The 24,424-nt window shown below is 41.4% G+C and overlaps 1 protein-coding gene across 2 annotated transcripts; it reads left to right on the forward strand.

Annotated features, from left to right (window-relative positions):
• Positions 1–982: 982 nt before the first annotated feature.
• On the forward strand, positions 983–12,597 carry PGLYRP4 (peptidoglycan recognition protein 4; the record flags this gene model as incomplete). 2 transcript variants are annotated; one of them, XM_080916352.1, is made up of 8 exons in its annotated part: positions 983–1,031; positions 1,902–2,009; positions 2,917–3,115; positions 4,400–4,518; positions 6,501–6,653; positions 8,190–8,391; positions 11,223–11,341; positions 12,419–12,597. In XM_080916352.1, the coding sequence occupies 8 exons, from the start codon at positions 983–985 to the stop codon at positions 12,595–12,597; spliced, it is 1,128 nt and encodes a 375-aa protein (XP_080772478.1). The 2 variants fall into 2 exon arrangements, with proteins under 2 accessions (XP_080772478.1, XP_080772479.1); XM_080916353.1 differs by having other exon boundaries at positions 8,193–8,391.
• Between the last annotated feature and the right edge of the window lie 11,827 nt (positions 12,598–24,424).

Below are 24,424 nucleotides of genomic sequence, written 5' to 3' on the forward strand. Positions count from 1 at the left end.
TCCTCTCTCCTTTCTTTCTCTCCCCCCTTGCGCGCGCGCGCGCGCGCGCGTGTGTGTGTGTGTGTGTGTGTGTGTGTGTGTGTGTGTGTGTGTGTGTGTGTCTGTGTGTGTGTTTACATGCATGTGGAAGCTAGAGGTCCAGGTCGGGTGTCTTTGTCAACTGCTTTCCATCTTGTTTTCTTAGACAGGACATCTCAGTGACTGCTGACATCATGGGTTTGGCCAGGCTGGCTGAACAGGGGTCTGTCTGCCTGTCTCCACCTCCCAGTAGTGGAACCACTGACTTGCACAGCCACCCTCACACTCAGCTGTTTTTTTTTGTTTTTTTGTTTTTTTTTTTTTTTTAATTTTGAACTCCATCATTCTCACTTGGCAAACACTTTAGCAACTGAACCATCCCCCCAGTTTCAGCTGGTCCTGTTTGAGTGTGAGCTTTAAAATCTCCAGAAGAAACTTGACTCTGCTAAGCCAGTTTTAAGACACAGGTCCCCTTTGCCCAAGAACCAGGTCTGGTCTCTCTCAACTCCTACATCCTGCTTACCTCAGCTGGTCTTATTCCTAGCTGGAAAAAGAATGTCTGCATTAGACCCTTCCATGTGAGTTTGGATTTCTTAGTAGAACCATTCTTAGATTTTGTTCCTGTATATACAGAATTTGAGTGAGGATTAGTTAAGACTTACTGTGCAAATAACACACACACACAAACACACACAGACACACATACACACACACACACACACACACACACACACACACAGAGCAGGCACCAGTAAAATAGTTAGGAGTCTGTACTAGGATGTTGTCTACCAGCTGTGTACAGGGCACCCAGAGCCTTAGCCAGGTGCTGGTCCTCAGAAGGCTCACAGCAAGTCAGTAGATAGACAGGGTTTCACACAGTCCAGTGACATGTCCTTGGCAGCTGGCACAGTCATGTTAATTGTCAGTGTCTCTTTTTGTGTAGGTGACTTAGGACCACCTAAGGATGCTGTTGTGGCTTCTTGTCTTCTCTACCTTGGTTCTTCCGGCATGGGGTAAGTTTTACCCCACTCTGGACCAAATGCATGCTCTTTCCTGGCATGTCAAAAGAACTTTGTGGAGTCCTGGGGCCAACTCTTTGCTCTACCCCAAGGAATAGTTTTCAATAAGTGGTTAGATCCTTTAAATTACATTCTTTGAATTCTATGTTCTCTATCAAGATTGAGAAAGGTTGCTTTCTTCTTAAACTTGAGAATCAAGTGAGGTAACACACATGCCTGACTTAGCACTTGGCAGTAAGAACCAATCAATGGTAACAATGGTTATATCTGTATTAATATTATGCCAGCTAGCATTTACCCAAACTTATATTTGTGCTTGTCAGTAAAACAAGGCTCCTTTGGAGCAATAATGTAAACCAGTACCTGGTGACAGGCCTCACAGTCCTTTGGAGTAGGAGCATGGGTTTGACTAACAGCCTTACACTGAGCAGGAGATGTCTTGATTCATGAAAGGCCATTTTAACCATTTTTTCTTAGTGCGTCAGACACACATGATGTACACAGATGAAAACTTTTTTTTTAAGTTTTGAGGTGCTTGAATATATTTCTCAGTTATTTTTGCTAATTGTATGCTTATATGTGTCCTTTAATTTTTCAATTTGCCTAATTCCTACCTATAACAATGAACTATCATTCTGAGGAATTACCAGAAGACAGTATTAGAGAAAACCATGCCACCATCTGTTAGAGGGGCTTTCCTAGTCAACCCAGAAGGGCTTCTTGGAGGACACTTGGGGACTTAGGAAGAGAAAAAGGTAGTGGAAAGAGCAGTCATTTCTGGCTAGAGCTCTGTTATTCCCATTATTATCAAAGGGTTTTGGAACTCTTTGAAGAATGATGAAAACAGGGACATTCTTTTTGTAGGTGTTTCCTCCTGGGAAAACCCACAAACAAATCAGGTGTCAGAAGGGCTGCAGAAATTGCTTGGCAACATCTCCCAGTTCCTTGAGAAAGGAATCCTGGGCCGTGAAGGTAAGGAGACCAAAGGATCTGCTGGGACTTCCTTTTTTTTTTTTTTTCTTTAAATACCTTTATTAAAAAAACAGAGATAAATGTACAGATTTTTAAAAGCATTTTTGCAAAAAACTATATGAATATATTTTTGTCAGTACTTGGTTTTTTAAAAAAGGTTTGATAGTATGCATTGAAATCTTACTAGTTGTAATGAGCATAAAGTACATATAAAACAAAACGTAACATGGAAATTTTCAAAGTTTTCTTGGTGAATGAAGATTAAACATAATGTCCTTTAAGTACCAAGAATTGCCAGAAGGCTACATTCTTATCTGCTGTGGTTTCTTATGTGGCCAGAAATACATTGCAAGTTTGCACAACCAACCTGGACAGGTTGAATACCATTGAATTGTAGAGGGGCTCTGGCCAGCAGCTCAATTGCTTAATTTTTTTTTACACTTTTTGGATATAGGGGAACGATATAAAAATGGGAGAAACATATGTAGGGTAGAGAGCTGGTCTCTGAGTTCAGCATGTCAGAGAGTAAAGGGCAGATGAGGTCCCCTAGGCAGAGGAAGAGGTGTGACCCTCTTAAGGAGAGTAGAGGTTATAGAGGGGATTGTCAGTGGATGCAAAATCAGGCTAGAGGGCTGGGTGGGGACAAGTGGAAGTCATGGGCATCCTTCCTAATGGGGGTGCACTTATGATGGGGATTTCTAAGATGGAAGAACAAAATATCCAGACTCCCTGGCCAGTTCAGCTGCATTGGCCGTGAGAGCCTGCAAGGTATACACAGGAGCAGGAAGGTACAGTGAGCTGCTGATACCTCTTCTGGGGCATTTTCGGCACCATGGGTCAGACAACATGTGCAGCTCAGGCGGGAAATGTACGATGCACTAACTGATGTGCCGTACTTTCCCCACAGATGTCTTCATCACGGTTTCTCGTAAGGAATGGGGGGCAGAAGCAATTGGCTGCAGCTCCAAGCTGAGCAGGCCAGTTGATGTCCTTGTCACACACCATGTCCCTGGACTTGAGTGCCACAACAAAACTGTCTGTAGCCAGAAGCTTCGGGAACTACAAGCCTATCACGTACGCAACAGCTGGTGTGATGTGGCCTACAAGTATGTGGCTGGGCCATTCATGTGCCCAGAGCTGCTTTGTTAAGGTTCTTGTAGCCTTTCCACCCGTTTTCCTTGCCTTCTTGGTTGTGGTTCTATAGGTTTTGTAATGAAAACAGTATTCAGTTTGAAAAATTCAATTCATAATTTTCTGTGATGTTCCTGCCTCTGAGATGCAGAATGAAGATCAAGACATAACTGCTCCTTTGAATGCTTCTGAAAATATTGGTTTACCTGATACATCACAGTTTACAGGGGTCTTTCTTACCTACCAGTCTGAGTAGGGCAGAGCAAGAATCACCATTTCCCCAAGGTAGGGAGGTGGTTTGCTTTCCTCAGTATCATACAGAGATACAGTCATCTATTCTAAACTAGCTCAACCTGTCTCCATCCGAGGTATTCTCACCACACTACAGGTATGGGCTCTGATCTCCCTGGGGAAATTATCCCATCTATGACCCCAACAGCCAATCTAGGAGACTCTTATTTGACTTTGGCCAGTTGTCAACAGTCTGGAGCTTGGTAATGGCTTCTCGTTTCAAGTGTCCACAGCATCTCTGCTTTCCTAAACCATGCTTTCTCTGAGGCGTCTATGGTTTAGGAGAATTAATGATGCATGGAGGACAGGAATTAGTGTTTAACTTAATCAGCCCAGTCCTTCTGAAGGATGGCTCTAAAGTGCATATACACAGTTCTTCAGCAGGACATGTTGGGTGAGTGGCAATCTGGGTGCCCTCTCTGCTAGTTCAGGAGCATAGCTTTGGTCTTTATTCTCCTTGTTCCATCTCTGTGGCTTCTGGGATCACTCCTCAAACACATTGCCTGACACCGTGTTTGTGTTTCACATGGTGTATTTATGTAGGTTGTTACCTATCATGGAGAAAACAAATGAGTAGCCTGTTCGAAGATCATGTGGTCAGTATGTCTTCAGTGGGAGGGAGGAGACCCATTTTTAAGGATGTATGGAATCCATGGAGACAAATATTATGTGGCTAGATCAACTGTAGCTTCTGCAGATGAACAAGGTCCTCTCTTTCTTCTTAGTATTTAGGATGATTTTTATATAACTTGGGTATAGGAAGGGAGTATGAGATGTGTGTGTGTGGATCCTTTTCAGTGTTAAGGATGAGAATACATAACTTGGTCTTTTTATTGTCTCAGAGAAATTCATGCAGATACTTTTGTGAAGCTGCCCTGAGCTGTTCTCCCTTCTCAGCCTAAGTAGGTGGTTTCCCTTTTCAGGAATGTGTCAGTGCCAGTCAGTAATTTGTGTTTCTCTGCCCACAGTTTCCTGGTTGGGGATGATGGCAGAGTATATGAAGGTGTTGGTTGGAATGTTCAAGGCTCTCATGACCAGGGTTACAACAACATCTCCTTAGGTGTTGCCTTCTTTGGTACCCAGAAAGGTAATGGCACTTCAGCTGGCAGTCCTTCCAAGAGATCTCTGCTTCTCTGCCTTGATGTCCTGCTGTCCTTTCAGGCATCTCTGTAAAGCCAGTTGCTCCTGGCGCCTTTTCCTCCCTTGGTTTCTTGAATACACAACATGATGCTTTTCTCCTTCTGCTCTGGCTTCCTCCTATATCTCTGCCATGTTTCTTTTCCCCCCATTAATTAATCTATTCACATCCCAATTGCAGTCCCTTCTTCTTCCAGCCCCTCCACACATGGCTGTCTCCCTCCCTTCCCATTCACCCCCCCCCAGAAGGGGGAAGTCCGCCTGGAGAAGAAACTCACCCTGGCACCTCAGGTTGCATCAGGACTGCATACATTTCCTGTCACTGAGGCCAGAGAGAACAGCTCAGTTAGGGAAGTAGGATTCACAGGCAGGCAACTGAGTCAGAGATAGCCACTTTAGTTGTTGGGTACCCACATGAAGATCAAGCTACACCTCTGCTACATATGTTCTGCCACATTTCTTCCTCCAACTCCCAGGCTTCATTAGGTGAGCCCCTCCTGCTCTTTGTACTGGGCTTCCATCTGCTAGGTTCTTGCTTTGTTCTTCTTCAGATAGACCTGTGGTTTGTGTGTTATATCTCTGTGTTAGTAGTTAATGCACCCTTTCTCCAGGATGTACAGGTCTGTGGCTGTAGACCAGATGACCCTCTGTTTCTCACTCTTAGATTTTCTATCCACTAAAAAAAGAACAACAGCTGTATTAGGTATTTTTCTTGTTACTGTAACCAAATACCAGATGAAGCCAACTTAAGGAAATAAAGAAGGGTTTATTTTTGCTCACCGTTTGAGGGCAGACATCATATCAGAGGCTCTAAGTGACTGGTGGCATTGCACCCGTGGTTAGAAACAGGAGGATGACACTCGGGCTCACCCCATTCTCTCCCGTGTTCAGTCCAGGATTCCATTCACAGAATGGAGCTGTCTGAAGTTAGAGTGGGCCATCCACCTCAGTGTACTTCAGGAAATGTATCCATAAGTTTGTCTCCAAGATATGCTCAAGTTGACAGTTGTTTTAAATTTTTCATACAATATATTTTGACCATGTTTTCCCCTCTCCAACTCCTTCCTGATTTCCCTACTTCATGTTCTCTCCCTCTCTCTCTCCCTCTCCCTCTCCCTCTCTCTCTCCCTGCCGTCTCAAAAACAGAAAAAAATCTAAGCAAAACAAAATGAAATGAAATCTCAAAGTGGAGTGTGACACATAGAATTTGTTTTGTGTTTTGTTCTGGGGCATCCCAGCCTCTAATAACAGTCTTTCATTTTCTTCCAAGTCTGTTGATTCCAACCCCTGCCCCTGAATCCTAACATTCAGTCCTAGCAGCATGTCTGTCTGTTAGCTGATTTCTGTAGTTTCTCATTTCCCACTTAGTGCCCTTTGGGATAGTCCAGGTAGATTCCATTATTCCGATTACTATAGTGTGCTACCCAGGTTTCAGAGAAGCAGATAAGCCAAAGTGACACAACATGGGGAACATAAGCCTGCACTTTCCATTTCCAATAGGGGGTGGTTCCCACAGATTACTGGGTCCGGGACGCCTGCTCAATCTATGGATTTATTTGTGTTTGGGATTTGAAGCATGCATCTTTAGATCTCATGTTGTTCTTCATGAACAAGGGGGCTGCTAATAGTGCTTGAGAATAATAATGGTGGGAATCACCGACATGAGCAGGTGGGGCTTACCAGGCATGGCTACCTTAAAGTTCTCTTGTGGACAGAGGGTATGGGCATGTGAAGTCTCGGCACATCTTTGGGGAGGGCTTCAACCTGAGCTACCCAGAGCCCAACTATAGCAGGTCCTTGATGCTCACCTCTCTGACCTGTCCCCATAGTTTCCTCAAGCAGCTGTGTAGGTTTGTCAGAGCACCCTGGCTTCTTCCCACTGTTCCCTGATACTAGGCCGGACTGGGATACCTAGAAACTACTTTCTTCCAGGTCATAGTCCCAGCCCTGTTGCTCTGTCAGCTATGAAGGGCCTGATTTCCCATGCCGTGAAGAAGGGCCACTTGTCATCCAAGTATATCCAGCCACTTGTTGTGAAAAGTGAAGACTGCCTGGTCCCTCCACAGAAGGAGAAACCGAAGAAAGGTGAGACCCAGGAGTGACCCTACAGGTTTTCTTACATCCCTCCCAGGAGCAATGTGGTCACCTAGCTTTCTGAAATACTGATTCTGGCAAGCCTTGAGAATAAGGCTCTTTCTGCATTAGCTATGGTGACAGCACCCCATCAGGATGACTGGTGAACAGTCTTTCTGCACTCACACCACACGTGCTTCCTCAGCAAAAATTGGATATAATCAGTAAAGCACAAGAACCCTTGAATCATAGAGTTTCAGTGCAGAGGGGAGAGAAAGAGAAGGGACACATCGAACAGGTAAAACACTCAGTGTGTTATATGGTCAAAATTGTTAGAGAATGAAATAGGCATAGAAAAGGGCCAGGCACATTACTGCACAGTTATTTTTTACAACTACACATTTATAAATATAGAAAATAACTTGACATTGTCACTCTGACATTAAAGAAGGAAATAAAAAATTCAGACAACAAGTTAGATGCTGTTTTGGGTCAACAAGCAGTGGCAACATAAAAACCAATGAGTTATTAGATTCTTTTGTTTTATTGTTTATGTGTATGAGTATTTTGTCCATATGTATTTTGTCCACATATGTATACACACACACACACACACACACACACACACACACACACACACACACACACATACACGCACACACACACACACATACCATGTGTGAACCTTGTGCCCATGGAAGCCATCAGATCCCCTGGAACTGGAATTACAGATGATTGTGAGCTATCATGTGAACACTAGAAACCAAGCCCAGGCCCTCTGCATGAGCAACAAGTGCTCTTAGTCACTGAGCCATCCCTCCAGCCAAAACTAAAACCAAACTTCTTTGTTTCTTTGTTTCCTTCCTTCCTCAGTCCATCCCTTCTTCCCCCCTAAACCGATGAGTTTTTTGGGGTTAATTACAGAAGCATGGGTGAGGGCTTACTTATGAGAGAACCCATCACCAAAAGCTCACCCCAGTCTGGGTTGCCACTCTCAAATGTGGAGCTTATTGTATAATTTGTAGGTAGTTCAACAAGTCACATGGACACACAGACACACACAGATACACACACACAGACACAGACACAGACACAGACACACACACACACACACAGAGGCATAGGCAGGAGAGGTCAGTGTGTCAGGGACTTCCGAAGCTTTTGAGATAAAACAAGTCTGAACTATTGGCCTTCTCTTGGGCTTAATAAAGTTTGAAGAAACTTGTCCTCATTGTCATGAGCCCTGAATCAGTTTGACCACTTCCTTGAGATTGCTGTCATCTCTCTGTATTTAGGATCGCTTTATACAAGCAGAATCTTATTGGCTTTAAACGTCTATCAAACAGGCTTCCATAATAAATCTTCTATGGATCATAATAAAACTGCTTGGATCAGTATATTCCAGAGTACCACAGTCAGGATTGGGATGAGGTTTGAGGGTAGTTTGGAAATCCCAACAAACAGAGGGTTACACCAGCCTTCAGTAGTCATGTGGTTGGCATGTGTTAGTAAAATGACTCATCTATGCTTTGCTGTTTTACTCTACAGCAGCTTGTCCCCACATAGTTCCACGGTCTGCTTGGGGGGCAAGAGAGGCCCACTGCTCCACAATGACTCTCCCTGCAAAGTATGCCATCATCCTTCACACTGGTGGGAGAACGTGCAGTCAGCCTGATGAATGCCGCCTGCTGATGCACGATCTCCAGACCTTCTTCATGGACAGCCTGAACGCATGTGACATTGGGTATAAGTAAGTCATCTTTTATCCTTCAGTGGGAGAATCAGAATCTCTCAATAGGGGGGAAAGGCAGATATTTTTAATAGATTAATGACCATATGAGAGACCTATAGGTACTTACTACATTGACTTCTAACTCAACCCAGGATGCTTTATTTAGGATACATATTAGGGGCAGTCATAGTTCCAGGCATCTCCTCATAATATGCACCTATCAAAGGCAGTTTATGGACATTATAGATACCAAGGCTTCTGAGGAGATATTTAGAGGAAGGTACGACATGTGAGATTGTGGAATCTGTAGAGGAGACTAACCCAAGTCCACTGCCTCTCATTACACTGTGACTCAGGTGATGCCCTATGCTTGAACTTCTCCTTCTGATGTTATTGTGGCAGCCCTTTGCATCTAAGAGTCTGAATACTCAGAGGGAGAGTCTTTCTACACAGAGAGACTGGATAAATCTTCAATAATTTCATAGCACCAAGGTCTGTAATTCCATAGTAAAGAATGTGTTAATGTGTTACTAATTCTTATCTGTCTGTCTCTTCTCCCTCTTTCCTTTTCTCCTCCTACCCTGTTCCTTTTTTCTCTCTTCATCTTCATGCAATGTAATCTAAATGAATATCAAAATTCTGTGACTGGATTTTGTTGATTAAGAACACTTACATTAGGGAGAAATGGCTCAGTGGTTAAGAGCACCAACTGTTGTCCCAGAGGTTCTGAGTATAATTCTCAGCAACCATATAGTGGCTCACAACCATCTGTAATGAGATCAGATGCCCTCTTCTGATGTGTCTGAGGACACCTAAAGTGTATTCATATAAATAAAATAAATAAATCTTTTAATAAAGAATATTTACATTAAAAGACAGTAACTTAAGACTGGCACACATAGAAAATAAAATGTTTCACTAAACAGTCAAAAACATGGAAGTATGTATCCAGAGCTTGCAGCTAAGATACAAGAACAACTCAGCTCATTTCCCATTACAAACAAAATAAACTTAAAGCCTAAGAACAAGCCACTGCTAACTCATATGGTGTGTTTATATGTGTTAATAGAAAGACCCGCTACTCTGGGAACAATCATGGATTAGCTTCCGGAGTTGTATTGTAGTCTTGATTATCTCCACCAGGCACTTGTGTGCAATATGTCTGCCTCAGTTGCATTTGTTACTTGATATATTCTTCTAAGATAAATGATCCTCTTTAGTGAAGCTCTTTAAAGATGGGAGAAAATATTACCTCTAATTATGTATCAGGACTTACCAAATGATTAGTAGGTCTTGTCATTCAGGATAATCTGGTGTTGTTCTCTCAAACTGCAATGGAGATGTGAATATTAAATACAAATTTAGAAACATTTTTTTTCAACTGAGGATACAGGATTTTCTTTCCTGTTTGGGCTCTAGTTACCGTTTTCCCAGCTCCCGATGTATATCGTGTGTCCTGTTGCCATTCTTGAAAGGGTCCGAACTCAGGAAATGCTCTCATACATGACAACATTAGGGTATGCTCTGGGGCAGGAAGCACAGGTGGCTCTTACCTTTTTGGCATTCAGACCTCAGTGAAGGAGACAAAGAACTTACAACACTAGTCTCAACAAGGTAAATTAAGTGCTTATGAGGCACACATGACGGATGAGCAGGAAGGCAGGAAGAGGAATGAAGGACTGGTTCCACAGAGGAGAAACTCACTGGCTGGGACCCCAGGAGGGAGTGGGGACAAATCAGAGGAGGAAGCAGCAAGAGTGCTTCAAATACAGGTGAAGGCCTGGATTCCAGGGTAAGAATAGTGTCTTTGAGGATCTGAGCGATTGATTATGATCACATAAATGCCAACATTGGGTGTGGTGAGAGGCAAGGCTGGGAGGCAAAGAACCATGTTCTGCAGAATGACATATCTTCAACTGGGAGTTTAGATTCTGCACAAAGGATCAAGAACAAGATTTTACAATAATTTGTATTCGAAAAAGGCATAGTGGATATGGATAATGCTTTGGGAACAGAATGGTGAGGGTAAGGAGAATTTAAGATTTGTGGCAATCCAGGTAAGGCAAGATATTTATAGAGCTAAGAGGGTATAGATGTCACAGGGAGAAGTGGAGGTATTTAAGAGTTCATGAATGTGAGTGGCTAGTGACTATGGCATAACACTATGTCAGAGAGGTGGCTGGAAGACACTGGTGACAAGCCTTGGCTGGCAGGTAGTTAAAGTGAGTGGGCGGAGGCCTGGGTTTGGGGCCAGTGGGTGGTGATTTTTCTCTCCAGTGCTACCCCAGAGAAGGTGGAGGTGGCTCCAAATGTGAGTTATGCACTTTCATGGATGGTGAAGAAGCCAAGGAAATGATAGGCTAGTTCTGAGTGAGTATGTAGAGAAGGAAGAGGTGCAGGAGAGCACGCCACGGAGCACAAACTTGAGGAGGATGAGATACAGAGATGGATCTGCCAAACAGAAGGGTGAGCAGATCATGACATAGTGGACTTCAAAGGAAGAGGATGACTAGAGAAGGAAGAGGGGTTGGAAGGTTCAACTTTATGGGAAATGATGGTTAGACATTTGAGAAATCAGGGAGTCAGTTGATAAGTCATTTATATTCTAACAGCAGCTACTGTGGCAATTTACTCCTATAGAGATCAGAAAATGTTTTAAGTCTGGATCCCACTAGAGCCCCATTCCTCCAGATGTTTTCACTAGCATACCACTCACAATGACTCTCTCCTACTGGTTCTGAAACTTTGTGCTTAGTTGAGTTTAAAAAAAAGTGAATAAATGAAGGAAGGCAAGGGTCAATCCTAGAGTGTCTTTCATGCTAACCTTCATCTCTTCTGTGCATCTCCAGTTTCCTTGTGGGCCAGGATGGTGGTGTTTATGAAGGGGTGGGATGGAATAACCAAGGCTCCAACACCGATGGGTACAATGACATCGCTTTGAGTATCACCTTCATGGGCATATTCACAGGTAAGTGGAAGCTTTGGCCAGTTGGGATCCTTGCGTGATGTTTGAGGAGAGTGTCTGATTTGTTTAAAGCATCATATGCTAAAGCTTCGTATTTACATTTATCTAATATGAGTGTGGTTGAAAGTGACCTTCAGATCCCAAAGAGTAGGCATTCTATAGTTACTTTATACAGACAAGTTTTAGTCTTTCCCCTTCTCTGTCTTCCATTTCTCTTTTTATCATTCTCTATCTCTTCTGCTCTCCCCATCCCCTGCTCTCCCCCCTTTCTGCTACAATAAATGGGTGAAGCAAAGGAAAATGTCATTTTGAGTAATTTCAGTTCCCCTTTGTAATCTATCCTAATTTGGTTCTCATAGTAACAATTCTAGATTACTTAGCCTTACACACCAAGACAGGGATTTAGGTATTTGCCTTGACGCCACTGAAAGCATTTATTTACAGAGAGCTCCTGACTAGAGCTACAGTGTTTTTTTTTTTTTTTTTTTTTTTTTTTTTTTTTTTTTTTTTTTTTGAGTCTCTGGAAAGGTGAGGTACTGTTATTGCTACACATTTCTGGTTGGTTTGAAGATGAGCCCTAGATGGAGGCTAAGGGCAGGTAAGGAGAGGCTGAATATTGGCTCTGTTGAGAAGGCCTGTAAATCTTGCTACTCCTGACATTCTGGGTGAGATAACTCATTGTTACAGATCTGTACTTTGAAGTTTGGTTGGTATGGTCATTGCCTTCTACCAACTCAACAATGAAAATATCCTTTTTTCTCTCCCACTTTTGTCAATCTAGGAATTGCCAGATGGCTCTTAGGGTACTAAAATATTTCCAATAGAGAACTATCAGGACAAATTTTCACTGTAGGGAAAACATTTAGAGTCATTCAGAACTGTATTCCAGGAATTTAGAGTCAGGGAAACTTTGGGACTGAGATATGTAAAATATTGATTTACTGTTCTGTTTGTCTGTAGAATGACTGCCAGAAATCAAATATGCTATTTTGATGGTAGTCTGGGTGGGTTTTGGAACATGTTCTATCCTCTCTGGGTACCCTGGGATCTTACAACCAGTGGTTTGACTGTGTTTTGCAGGTTCTTCACCCAATGCAGCTGCACTGGAGGCAGCCCAGGACTTGATCCAGTGTGCTGTGGTCAAGGGGTACCTGACCCCAAACTACCTGCTAATGGGCCACAGTGATGTGTCTAATACTCTGTCCCCTGGGCAGGCATTGTACAACATTATCAAGACATGGCCTCATTTCAAGCACTGAGGGAGGCCCTAGCCCTATCGGAGGATGCACTTTTTCCTGCTGGGTGTCTGTCTTTACCTCTCACCTTAAATTAGTGTCTCTGTCCTCTCATTTAAAAAACTCTTTACCTTGTTCATTTCTCCAGTTGGGATGACCTCATCCTCACTTCATGATATCTACCAGTGTCCTCCAAGTTTTTCACTTATAGTTTTTTGAGTCTGAGTTAAGCATCTTCTCTCTTGGGTAACTTGTCTGCTTAGCCAGGGGAGGATATGGGCTGGTTCTTGTCATACCTCCTTACCAAGTTGTCTGCCCCTATGCTTGGTATCTATGGTCTGTTTGGTAATTTCCAGTGCTAATCCATGGCTCAGGGAGAGTGCCTTCACCTCCTCTGCTCACACATTCACTTGTGCATGTGTGAATGCTCCCTTGCAAATATGTAGGTCTTTTAGATTGTGAGTTTTTCCAGGACAGTAGCAGAATTTTCTTTACCACTAGGTAGCCTGTGTCAGCTTCTAATCTGTGTTTAAGTGTTAGTATATATTATAGATGCTTGTTGGAGAAATGGAAAAACAAGTTAAAGGCCCCAGTCCTTTTCCAACAGTTTGCCATCACCCCTCTGTGCAAGCCTTGCTGTCCAGTGTCCCATACTGCCATTATTCTCAGCACTGGTACTTCTTGGTTGGAAGCACAGAGCTGACTGTGGTGACTTGTCCATAACAGATGCCTTGTCTCTGAAGTCTTGTGCCATTGTATCCATAGAGCATCCTAAGTACCAGGACCACATGTTCCTCCAATAGCAAGGCAGACTGCCAACACTTGCTGCCCAGTATTGTGTCCTGACTTTGCCTGGATGGGTTCTGCTGAGCTCTGAAACTCTACCTTCATCATTTGTCATTAGCACATGAAGCCTTATTTTTCTCCATGATGTTCTGAAAAATGGACAGGAGAGTAGGAGGAAAAGAGGAGAGATGAATAAAAGAAATATAATGTAGAGATTGTCTTGTTAAAGTTTTGATAAAATAAAGTTTTATCTTGTTTTATAGATTTTTGTTGCTCTTATTTTAGTAAAAATAAATATAAGAGAACTCTCTTTCTCTCCCCCACCATCCTATTATTATTATTATTATTATTATTATTATTATTATTAATTTGCTGGGGACTGAACCTAAAACCTCACACAGGCTACACACTAAACTACATTCCTTGGCTTGAAGCTCTCATACTTTATAGCAAAAGTTTTTTGCCTTTCAAAGCACTCAGTGGCCTTCATTTCCTTGTCTTTTGTTTTCAGATCATTTGTGTAAAGAGTGGAAGGGTACTCTCTATTTCTCAGTGTCAGAGAAGCATGGTCAAGTTTGGGGGTTTCTTCTTGTATCCTTCAATAGGATAACCTAGCTCTAGGCCAGAGCCTTTAAGATACTGTTTCTCCAAGGGGTCCTGCCAATCACACATCCTCTATGATTGATATTGAGCTCTCTGTTTGAATTTATTGTGTTTCAATCTCTCCTCTGCTCTGTTGAAGGAGGTAAGTAACCCAGAGAAGATACTGAGCTTCTGCAAAGATGACATAGAGCTGTCTAAGCTCCCTCAGTGCAGATGAAGTGCTGCTGTTCCTGGAGAAGCAAGAGGCAATATTCCTACTGTTTTCCACATTTTGTTGACTAGAGCTAGTCTTCTTTCCTCTGTTCTCTACAGTCTCCATTTCTCTAAGCCCTTCCATAAGCTACATAAAAAGTAATTATAGGACTAAATTTTTGACATTTTTTATTATTTCATGCTATTTAAAAATTATCCTTTCATACATCATCTGAGTAAAATAAGTCAGTGATTGTCAGAGGGTTGCATATTTGGAGTTATTTTTCAGGCCTCATAGTTGGATTCTCTCCTCTCTTTTTAAAGCTTTCCTGTGAATATCTGTACTAGGGATAACAGTATTATGCATCTCATAGGTTGTGGGATTGGCTGCATCACACTTTCTGATATGTTAGAACTAGTGCCTGATATGTAGTAAGCCCTCAGCTCTTGCCGTGTTGTTATTGTTATCTTTGCCAGTAGCATGGCCACTTCTATTTGGCTCTACAGGCTCTGCTTCTTTTTGGGCAACTGTCTCCAGTTCTCTGTTTGAATTTATTGTTGTATGTGTCAGTGGCTCAACTAGTGGCAACCATATGAGATGTTAAGGAAGAGAACAGGGCTTGGTCACACAAGAGAACAGATGGTAGACACCCATGATGACAGGTGGAATGAAGGCTGAGTCTTTCTTTTCATGGACATTAGTGTTAACAGACTGATAAGGATTTAAATATGCTATAGTTTGCAATGTCCAATGTCAACATAGACTTAGGTTGAAGATGATAGGTTTGTTTCAATTCATGCTAAAGAGGGCAAACTAACTGTGATAGTTTTAACGTGCTTGACCAAGGGAGTGGTACTATTTGGAGGTGTGGCCTTGATGGAGGAAGTTTGTCATTGTGAATGTGTGCTTTAAGATCCTCCTCCTAACCACGTGGGTGCCAATCTTCTCCTAGCTGCCTTTGAAACAAGAGGTAGAGCGCTTAGCTCCTCCAGAGCCATGTCTGCCTAGACACAGCCATACTTCTTGCCATAATGATAATGTACTGAACAAGCAAGCAAGTTTCAGTAGAATGTTGTCCTTTATAAAAGTTGTGGTGGTCATGGTCTCAGTTTACAGCAGTAAATCCTAGTTAAGATACCAACTCAGTCAAAGTCACACGTGAGTCAGACACTATAGATAATAGGTAAATTCTTTATTTTTTTAAACTTTATTTTAAAAAACAAAGATAAAAAATTTTTTAAACATTTTTGCATAAATGTATACAAATACAATTGAGTCAGTGCTTCTTTTTTTTTTTCTTTTTTTAAAGGTTTGATACTCTGCATTAAGGTCTTACTATTTACAATGAGAAAAAGTACATGTAAAACAAGGTGTAACTGGAATTAGTCAACGTTTTCTTGGTGTGTAAGGATTGAGCTTGACTATTTTTTTTCTTTTTTTCTTGAACTTCACACAGTCTGTGAGTTGTTTCTGGGGCAGTGCAAGCCTCTGGGGTTAGCATCCCACTATCAGTGACTGCATATTATGTCTGTTCTTTTGTGACTGGGTTATCTCACTCAGGATGATATTCTCTAGATGCAGCCATTTTCTTAAGAATTGGGTCAAGTCATTGTTTCTGGTGGCTGAGTAGTATTCCATTGTGTATATGTACCACAATTTTTGTATCCATTCATCTTCTGAAGGACATCTGGGTTCTTTCCAGCTTCTGGCTATTATAAATAGAGCTGCTATGAAAATTGTGGTGCATGTATCTTTGTTGTATATTAAAGTGTCTCTGGGGTATATGCCCATAAGGGGAATAGCTGGATCTTCAGGTAGTACTATGTCCAATTTTCTACGGAATCGCCAGACTGATTTCCAGAGTGGTTGTATCAGTTTACAACCCCACCAAGAGTGGAGAAGTGTTCCTCTTTCTCCACAACCTCGCTAGCATCTGTGGTCATCTGAGTTTTGGATCTTGGCCAATCTGACTGGTGTGAGGTAGAATCTCAGGGTTGTTTTGATTTGCATTTCCCTGATGGCTAAGGGTGTCGAGCACTTCCTCAGATGTTTTTCGGCCATTTGGTGTTCCTCAACTGAGAACCTTTTGTTTAGCTCTGTACCCCATTTTTTAATAGGGTTATTTGATTCTCTGGTGTCTAGCTTTTTGAGTTCCTTGTATACCTTGGATATTAGGCCTCTATCTGATGTGGTGTTGGTAAAGATCTTTTCCCATTCTGTTGGTTGCCGTTTTGTTTTCTTGACAATGTCCTTAGCCTTACAGAAACTAGCAATCTCATTAAGTCCCATTTGTTAATCTTTGATCTTAGAGCTTGAGCCATTGGTGTTTTCTTCAGAAAAATTTCTCCTGTGCCTATGTATTCTAAGGTTTTCCCTACTTTCTCATCTAATAGTTTCAGTGTATCTGGTTTAATGTAGAGATCTTTGATTCACTTACACTTGAGCTTTGTACAAGAAGATAAGAAAGGGCCTATTATCATTCTTTTGCATGCTGAGTGCCAGTTGGACCAGCACAATTTGTTGAATAGGCTGTCCTTTTTCCATTAAATGTTTACGGTTCCTTTGTCAAAAATCAGGTGACAATATACATGAGGGCTCATTTCTGGATCTTCTATTCTATTCCATTGATCTACGTGCCTATTTTTATACCAGTACCATGCAGTTTTCAGTACAATTGCCTTGTAATACAGCTTAAGGTAAGGGATAGTGATTCACGCAGATGTTTTCTTGTTTTTGAGGATGGATTTCAATATTCCAGGTCTTTTGTTATTCCATATGAAATTGCACATTGATCTTTCCAACTCAATGAAGAACTGGGTAGGAATTTGGATGGGAATTTGCATTGAATCTGTAGATTGCTTTTAGTAGGATGGCCACTTTTAAAATGTTGATCATTCCAATCCATGAGCATGGGAGATCTTTCCATTTTCTGAGATCTTCCCCAATTTTCTTCTTTAGAGGTTTGAAGTTCTTGTCATACAGGTCCTTCACTAGCTTAGTTAGATTCACACCAAGGTATTTTATATTTTTTGTTACTATTGTGAAGGGTATCTTTTCCCTAATTTCTTTCTCCACATGTTTGTCCTTTGAATATAGGAAGGCTACTGATTTGTTTGAGTTAATTTTGTATCCAGCCACTTTGCTGAACTTGTTTATCAGCTGTAGGAGTTCTCTGGTGGAATTTTTGGGGTCACTTAAGTACACTATCATGTCACCTGCAAAGAGTGATGTTTTTGCCTCTTCCTTTCTGATTTGTATCCCCTTGATCTCCTTTTGCTGTCTAATTGCTCCAGCCAGGACTTTCAGTACTATGTTGAGTAGGTAGGGGGAGAGTGGGCAGCCTTGTCAAGTCCCTGATTTTAGTGGGATTGCTTCAAGTTTCCCACCGTTAAGTTTGATGTTGGCTGTTGGTTTGCTGTATATTGCTTTTATTATGTTTAGGTATGAACCTTGGATTCCTGTTCTTTCCAGGACTTTTTACATGAAGGGGTGTTGAATTTTGTCAAATGCTTTCTCGGCATCTAGTGAGATGACCCTGTGATTTTGTTCTTTGAGTTTGTTTATATGGTGGATTACATTGTTGGATTTCTTTATATTAAACCATCCCTGCATCCCAGTGATGAAGCCAACTTGGTCATGGTGAATGATCCTTTTGATGTGTTCCTGGATTCGGTTTGCAAGGATTTTATTGAGTATATTTGCGTCAATGTTCATAAGTGAGATTGGTCTGAAGTTCTCCTTCCTTGTAGGGTCTTTGTGTGGTTTAGGTACGAGGGTTATTGTAGCCTCAAAAAATGAGTTGGGTAGTATTCCATCTGATTCTATCTTTCGGAATAGTTTGGAGAGTATTGGTGTTATATCCGCAATAAATATCTGATAAAATTATGCGCTGAACCTGTCGTGACCTGGGCTTTTTTTGGTTGGGAGGCTTTTGATGACTTCTTCTATTTCTTTAGGTGTTATAGGGTTATTTAGATGGTTTACTTGGTCCTGGTTTAACTTTGGGATCTTGTATCTGTCTAGGAATTCGTCCATTTCCTCCAGATTTTTCAATTTTGTGGAGTATAAGTTTTTGTAGTAGGATCTGATAATTTCTTGAATTTTCTCAGTTTCAGTTGTTATGTCTCCACTTTCCTTTCTGATTTTGTTAATTTGTATACTCTCTCTTTGCCCTCTAGTTAGTATGGCTAGGGGTTTATCAATCTTGTTGATTTTCTCAAAGAACCAGCTCTTGGTTTTGTTAATTTTTTCAATGGTTCTTTTTGTTTTTATTTGATCTATTTCTGTTCTGATTTGATTATTTCTTGCTGTCTCTTCATCTTGGGTGTATATGCTTCCTTTTGTTCTAGAGCTTTTAGCTGTGCTGTCAAGTTGCTGATGTATGCTCTCTCCAGTTTATTTTTGGAAGGTCTTAAGGCTATGAGTTTTCCTCTCAGTACTGCTTTCATTGCATCCTATAGGTTTGGAAATGTTGTGTTTTTGTTTTCATTGAATTCTAGAAAATCTTTAATTTCTTTCTTTATTTCTTCTTTGACCCTGCTATTGTTTAACAGAGTGTTGTTTAGTTTCCATGTGTATGTGGTTTTTTGTTGTCTTTGTTGTTGTTAAAGACCAGCTGTAGACCATGGTGATCTGATAGGATGCATGGGAGTATTTCAATCTTCTTATATCAACTGAGGCTCATTCTGTTTCCAATTATGTGGTCCATTTTCGAGAAGCCTCCATGGGGTGCTGAGAAGAAGGTGTATTCTTTTACTTTAGGATGGTATGTTCTGTAGATATGTATTAATTCTAGTTGGTTCATATTCTCTGCTAGTTTTACTGTGTCCTTGTTCAGTTTCTGTTTCCATGATCTGTCCATTGGTGAGAGTGGGGTACTAAAGTCTCCCACTATTATTGTGTGGTGTGAAATGTATTTTTTGAGTTTTAGTAGGGTTTCTTTTATGATTGTGGGTGCTTTTGTATTTGGAGCATATATGTTAAGGATTTAGATTTCTCTGGTAATGAGTAAAAAGTGTCCTTCCTTATCTTTTTTGATAACTTTTGGTTGGAAATTTACTTTATTCGATATTAGAATAGCCACTCCAGCTTCCTTCTTGGGGCTGTTTGCCTGGAAGTTTATTCCCACCCTTTTACTCTGAGATAGTGTCTGTCTTTTTCTCTGAGATGAGTTTCCTGTATGCAGCAAAGTGCTGGCTTTTGTTTATGTATTCAGTCTGATAGCCTGTGTCTCTTTATTGGGGTAGTTGAGTCCATTTATGTTAATAGATATCAAGGAATAGTGGTTGCTCTTTCCTGCTATTATTGCTTTTGTAGATTGAGTTGTGTCTTTTTCTTCTTTTGGTTTTCTTGCTTAGGAGTTTTCTTGTTTTTATTAGAATGTAGTTCCCATCATTTTATTGGGTTTTCCACCTCTAATTTGTTGTAGTGCTGGGTTTATGGTCAGATATTGTGTAAATTTAGATTTGTCGTGAAATATCTTCATCTCTCCATCTATGGTGATTGATAGTTTTGCTGGGTATAGCAGCTTGGGCTGGCACTTGTGCTCTCTTAGGGTGTGCATGATATCTGTCCAGGCAATTCTAGCTTTCATAGTCTCTGTTGAGAAATCGGGTGTGATTCTGATTGGTCTGCCTTTATATGTTACCTGACCTTTTTCCCTGACTGCTTTTAGTATTCTTTCTTTGCTTTGGGCACTTGGTGTTTTGACTATTATGTGTCAGGAGGAATTTGTTTTCTGGTCCAACCTTTTTGGAGTTCTGAAGGCTTCTTTTATGCTCGTGGTCATCTCATTCTTAAGGGTAGGGAAGTTTTCTTGTACAATTTTGTTGAAGATATTTACTGTGCCTCTTAGTTGATATTATTCTTCCTCTTCTATTCCTATTATTCTTAGGTTTCGTCTTCTCTTTGTGCCCTGGGTCTTCTGGACATTTTGGGTTAGGAGCTTTTTGTTTTTTGCATCTTCTCTGACTGTTTTGTCTATGTTTTCAATTTTGTCTTCGGCCCCTGAGATTCTCTCTTTTATCTCATGTAGTCTATTGGAAATGCTTGCTTCTGTGACTCCTGATTTGTTTTTTAGGTGTTCTACCTCTAGGGTTATCTCTTTTAGTGTTTTCTTTATTGTGTCCATTTCCGTTTTAAATTCCTTCTTTCATTCCTTCTTCTCTTTGGTCCTGTTTTCCTCTAGTTCTTTGAGTTCTTTGAGTGTTTTTCTTGTTTCCTCTTTAAAAGCTTATTATTTTTTTTTTTTGCTTTTCCTCCCATTCTTGTTTAAGGATCTCTATCAGTGTCTGAGGTACGATTTTAGGTATGCGTCTTTTTTTCTGGAGTGTTTGGCATTCCAATGTTTGCTGTTATGGGAGAGCTGGGTACTGGTGTTGCCAGGTTGTCTTGGTTTCCTTGGGATATACTCTTTGGCTTTCCTCTTGCCATTTTGTTGTCAGTGATGTTTTGTCTTTCCCTTGTATCTGGTCTATGTCCCTGGATCTCCACTGGTCCAGGTGGCAGATGATCCAAGCCATGTTCTGTGCCCCAAAGCCACCATGTGGGAACAGAGGTCCCAATGCTGTGTTCCTGGTCCCTGGATCAGGCATGTCAGGGGTGGGCTTTCCGTGGGCATTCTGCAGAGATCTCTCTGCTCCCTGGCTTCCCAGATCCCCTACTCACCAGTCTTTAATCCTTTGGGAACTGCTGGTCCAGGTGGCAGATTGGCCGAGCCCCAACCACACATCTTATATATTTAAACTAGATAAATTTTTTGCTTTTATTTAGCTGTAATTTTAAGAGATGGGAACTTTGTCATCTGTTGAGCTCTACAAACAGATTTTTCTAGTAGCTACAAGTGAATAAGCTGCCTGCATCCTTTTCTAGGAACAGCCTAAAAATCAGCTTCCAGCAGGTCTTCAAATGAGCTAAACTACCAACTTTAGGTGTAGGGCCCTAAATGCCTGTTTTTTTTTTTAAATCTTTAATTTTATCTTCTTAGACTGAGTTAAATCTGAATCAAGAGACAACCACATAACATTTTCTTTTGGACATGAAACACGAGTAACATTTAAACAAAGAAAGCATGAACATAAATTGACACACACGGACGGACAGACAGCTTGGCGCTCCAAGAGATAAACACACAAGAGAACTACATGTGTCAAAGGGATGCTGATATTCTTTCTAAGGGACCCAGAACCAGAACTAGACATTTCTCCAGTGACAACTAGAAAACCAGGACGTCTCCTGACCTTCAAGTTCCCACTCGAAGAACTCAGAAACAGTTAACAGGTTTTTTAAAAATTTGTTTTCTTTTGTTTTTGTCAAGGTGATAAACAAGGGCCAGCCAGGGCAGACTGGCACGACTAGCGCTGCGTGAGACTCTGAGAGCAGGCAGACAGTATTGTCTCTCCTCAGGCAGCAGCAGCAGCCTCCTGTTGAGTCTCTGAGCACAGGCAGGCAGCTGAGCACAGGTGGTGGTTGCCTTTCCTCCAGCTGCCACAGCTGCAGCCTCTTCAAAAGCACTCTCCACAGAGGCATCTTTGTCAACTTTTCTTTTTAGAAGTGGGAAAGTCAAAAGGGGTTTCTGCAGTGCCTCTAAAGAGCAGGAAACCTCTGCTGTTTGGGGAAGGGAAAGGTACGCAGCACTAACTCCATAGGTGTGCACTCCCTTGGATAACCTCTGAATGATTTTCCAGTCTAGCGGCTCACGGTAACAATTACTCTGCACATCCTGAAATATAGGAAAACACTGGGCCTTTAGCTCTCTCCAAGTTTCAGGATGCAAACTATGCCCTTTCACTCTGCCTGGGGTATAAGGAGGCAGAGTTGGCGGCCTCGGAGCCAACGGCTCGATACCTACTTTCATTTTTCTCCAAAGTGTCGACTATGCTCTCTAGATCATCTTCCGACATTTCTCCCTCACTAGACATTTCTCCCACTTCTGAATTCTGGGAGCGCTCTTTCCTAACCTGATTCAGAGCCTCTTTTTTCTTTTCCAGCTCCACACTACACCATTCCTTATCTCCTATACAGCTTTTGACCAATTTCCATACTGGCAGCACTCTTTTAGCCAGTACCCCTTGCTCTTCAGCAAACCGAAAATCCTTTCCTAATTTTTTCCAACTAGACATTGTAAGATGTCCGGATATCGGGAGCCAGGGAGCTACCTGGTCCACTGCTTTTAAAAAATTCTCTATAGTCTCCTGTTTTAGCCCGGTTCCTTTTGCTTTCAGCAAATCCTTCAGAGGTTGGCGAACTGTCTGATGTTGTGTTTCCCATAGTGCTGGGTGCAACTTGTCCCTGTACTGGGAACTTTATCATCTCAAACTGAGAACTTTCCTCATCCCCTGTACCAGGGAACTTTATCATCTCAAACCAGGAACTTTCCTTGTCCCCTGTACCAGGGAACTTTATAGTCTCAAACCGAGAACTTTGATTATCCCACTTACCTGGGAGCTTACCGACTAGTCACCCTGACCGCAATGATTTCTGAACGTCAAAGGGGAGTTTTGCCTTACAGGGCACCACTTGTTGCCGCTGTCTCCGACCAGCAGAAAAGGAGCAACTACACAGCATTCTTCTCAAAGCGATTTATTCAGGAACCTTACAGCATGCTCATGAAAATCTTTCTGTCCCCTCTCTGTCTCTCTTTCCATCTCCCTCCTGGTTTCTCTTTCTGTTTCTCAAGTTGTTCCCCTTTCGGTTTCTCTTTTCAATTTCTCTGCATCCAAGCGCAGTCCTGTTGTCCTGATCTCAAGTCATGGGTGCACCTGCGCAGCTCCCACAGTGGGAGTGGCTAATTTTGGGGGCAGGAGGAAGTCAGGTGCTAGTCACAAGACCAGGCCGAAGTCCCAAGCATCATCTTGGGACTGCCGCCACACTGGCTCTCCACAATTAACAAAATTGATGAACCCTTAGCCAGACTAACTAGAAGGCAAAGAAAAGTATCCAAATTAATGAAATCAAAAATGAAAGTTGACACATAACAACTGAAACTGAGAAAACTCAAGAAATTATCAGATCTTACTACAAAAGCCTATACTCAACAAAGCTGGAAAATCTGGAGGAAATGGATGAATTCCTAGACAGATACCAGATACTAAAGTTAAACCAGGACCAGGTAAACCATCTAAATAATCCCATTACACCTAAATAATTAGAAGCAGTCATCAAAAGCTTCCCCACCAAAAAAATCCCAGGTCTAGAAGGGTTCAGTGCAGAATTCTATCAGACATTTATTGAGGATCTAAGACCAATAATCTCCAAACTATTCCACAAAATACAGTCAGATAGAATACTACCTAACTTATTTTTTGAGGCAACAACCTTCGTTCCTAAACCACACAAAGACCCTACAATTAAGAGAACTTCAGACCAATCTCTCTTATGAAAATTGATACAAAAATAATTAACAAAATTCTTGCAAACCAATTTCATGAACACATCAAAATGATCATTCACCATGTTCAAATAGGCTTCATCCCTGGGATGCAGGGATGCTTTATTATACAGAAATTCATCAACGTAATCCACCATATAAACAAACTCAAAATAAAAAACCACATGGTCATCTCACTAGATTCTGAGAAAGCATTTGACAAAATTCAACAACCCTTCATGTTAAAAGTCTTAGAAGAACAGGAATCCAAGTCACATATAATAAAAACAATATACAGCAAACACATAGCCAACATCAAACTTAATGGTGGGAAACTTGAAGCAATCCACTAAAATCAGGGACTAGAAAAGGCTGCCCATTCTCCCCCTACCTATTCAACATAATAATGTAAGTCCTGACCAGAGCAAATAGACAGCAAAAGGAAATCAAGAGGATAAAAATTGGAAAGGAAGAACTATAAACATCACTGTTTGCAGATGATATGATATTGTACATAAGTGACCCAAAAATTCCACCAGAGAACTTCTACAGCTGATAAATAAATTCAGTAAAGTGGCTGGATATAAACCTAACTGGAACAAATCAGTAGCCATCCTCTATAAAAAGGACAAACATACTGAGAAAGAAATAAGGGAAAAGATACCCTTCACAATAGTCACAAACAATATGAAATACCTTAGTGTGACTCTAACTAAACAAGTGAAGCATCAGTATGACAAGAACTTCCAATCTCTAAACAAGAAAACCGAGGAAGATCTCAGAAAATGGAAAGATCTCCCATGCTCATGAAATGGAAGGATCAACATTTTAAAAATGGCCATCTCACCAAAAGCAATCTACTGATTCAATGCAGTCCCCATCAAAATTCCAAACCAATTCTT

Source organism: Micromys minutus (assembly GCF_963924665.1).
Source record: "Micromys minutus genome assembly, chromosome: 4".
Lineage (NCBI taxonomy): Eukaryota > Metazoa > Chordata > Mammalia > Rodentia > Muridae > Micromys > Micromys minutus.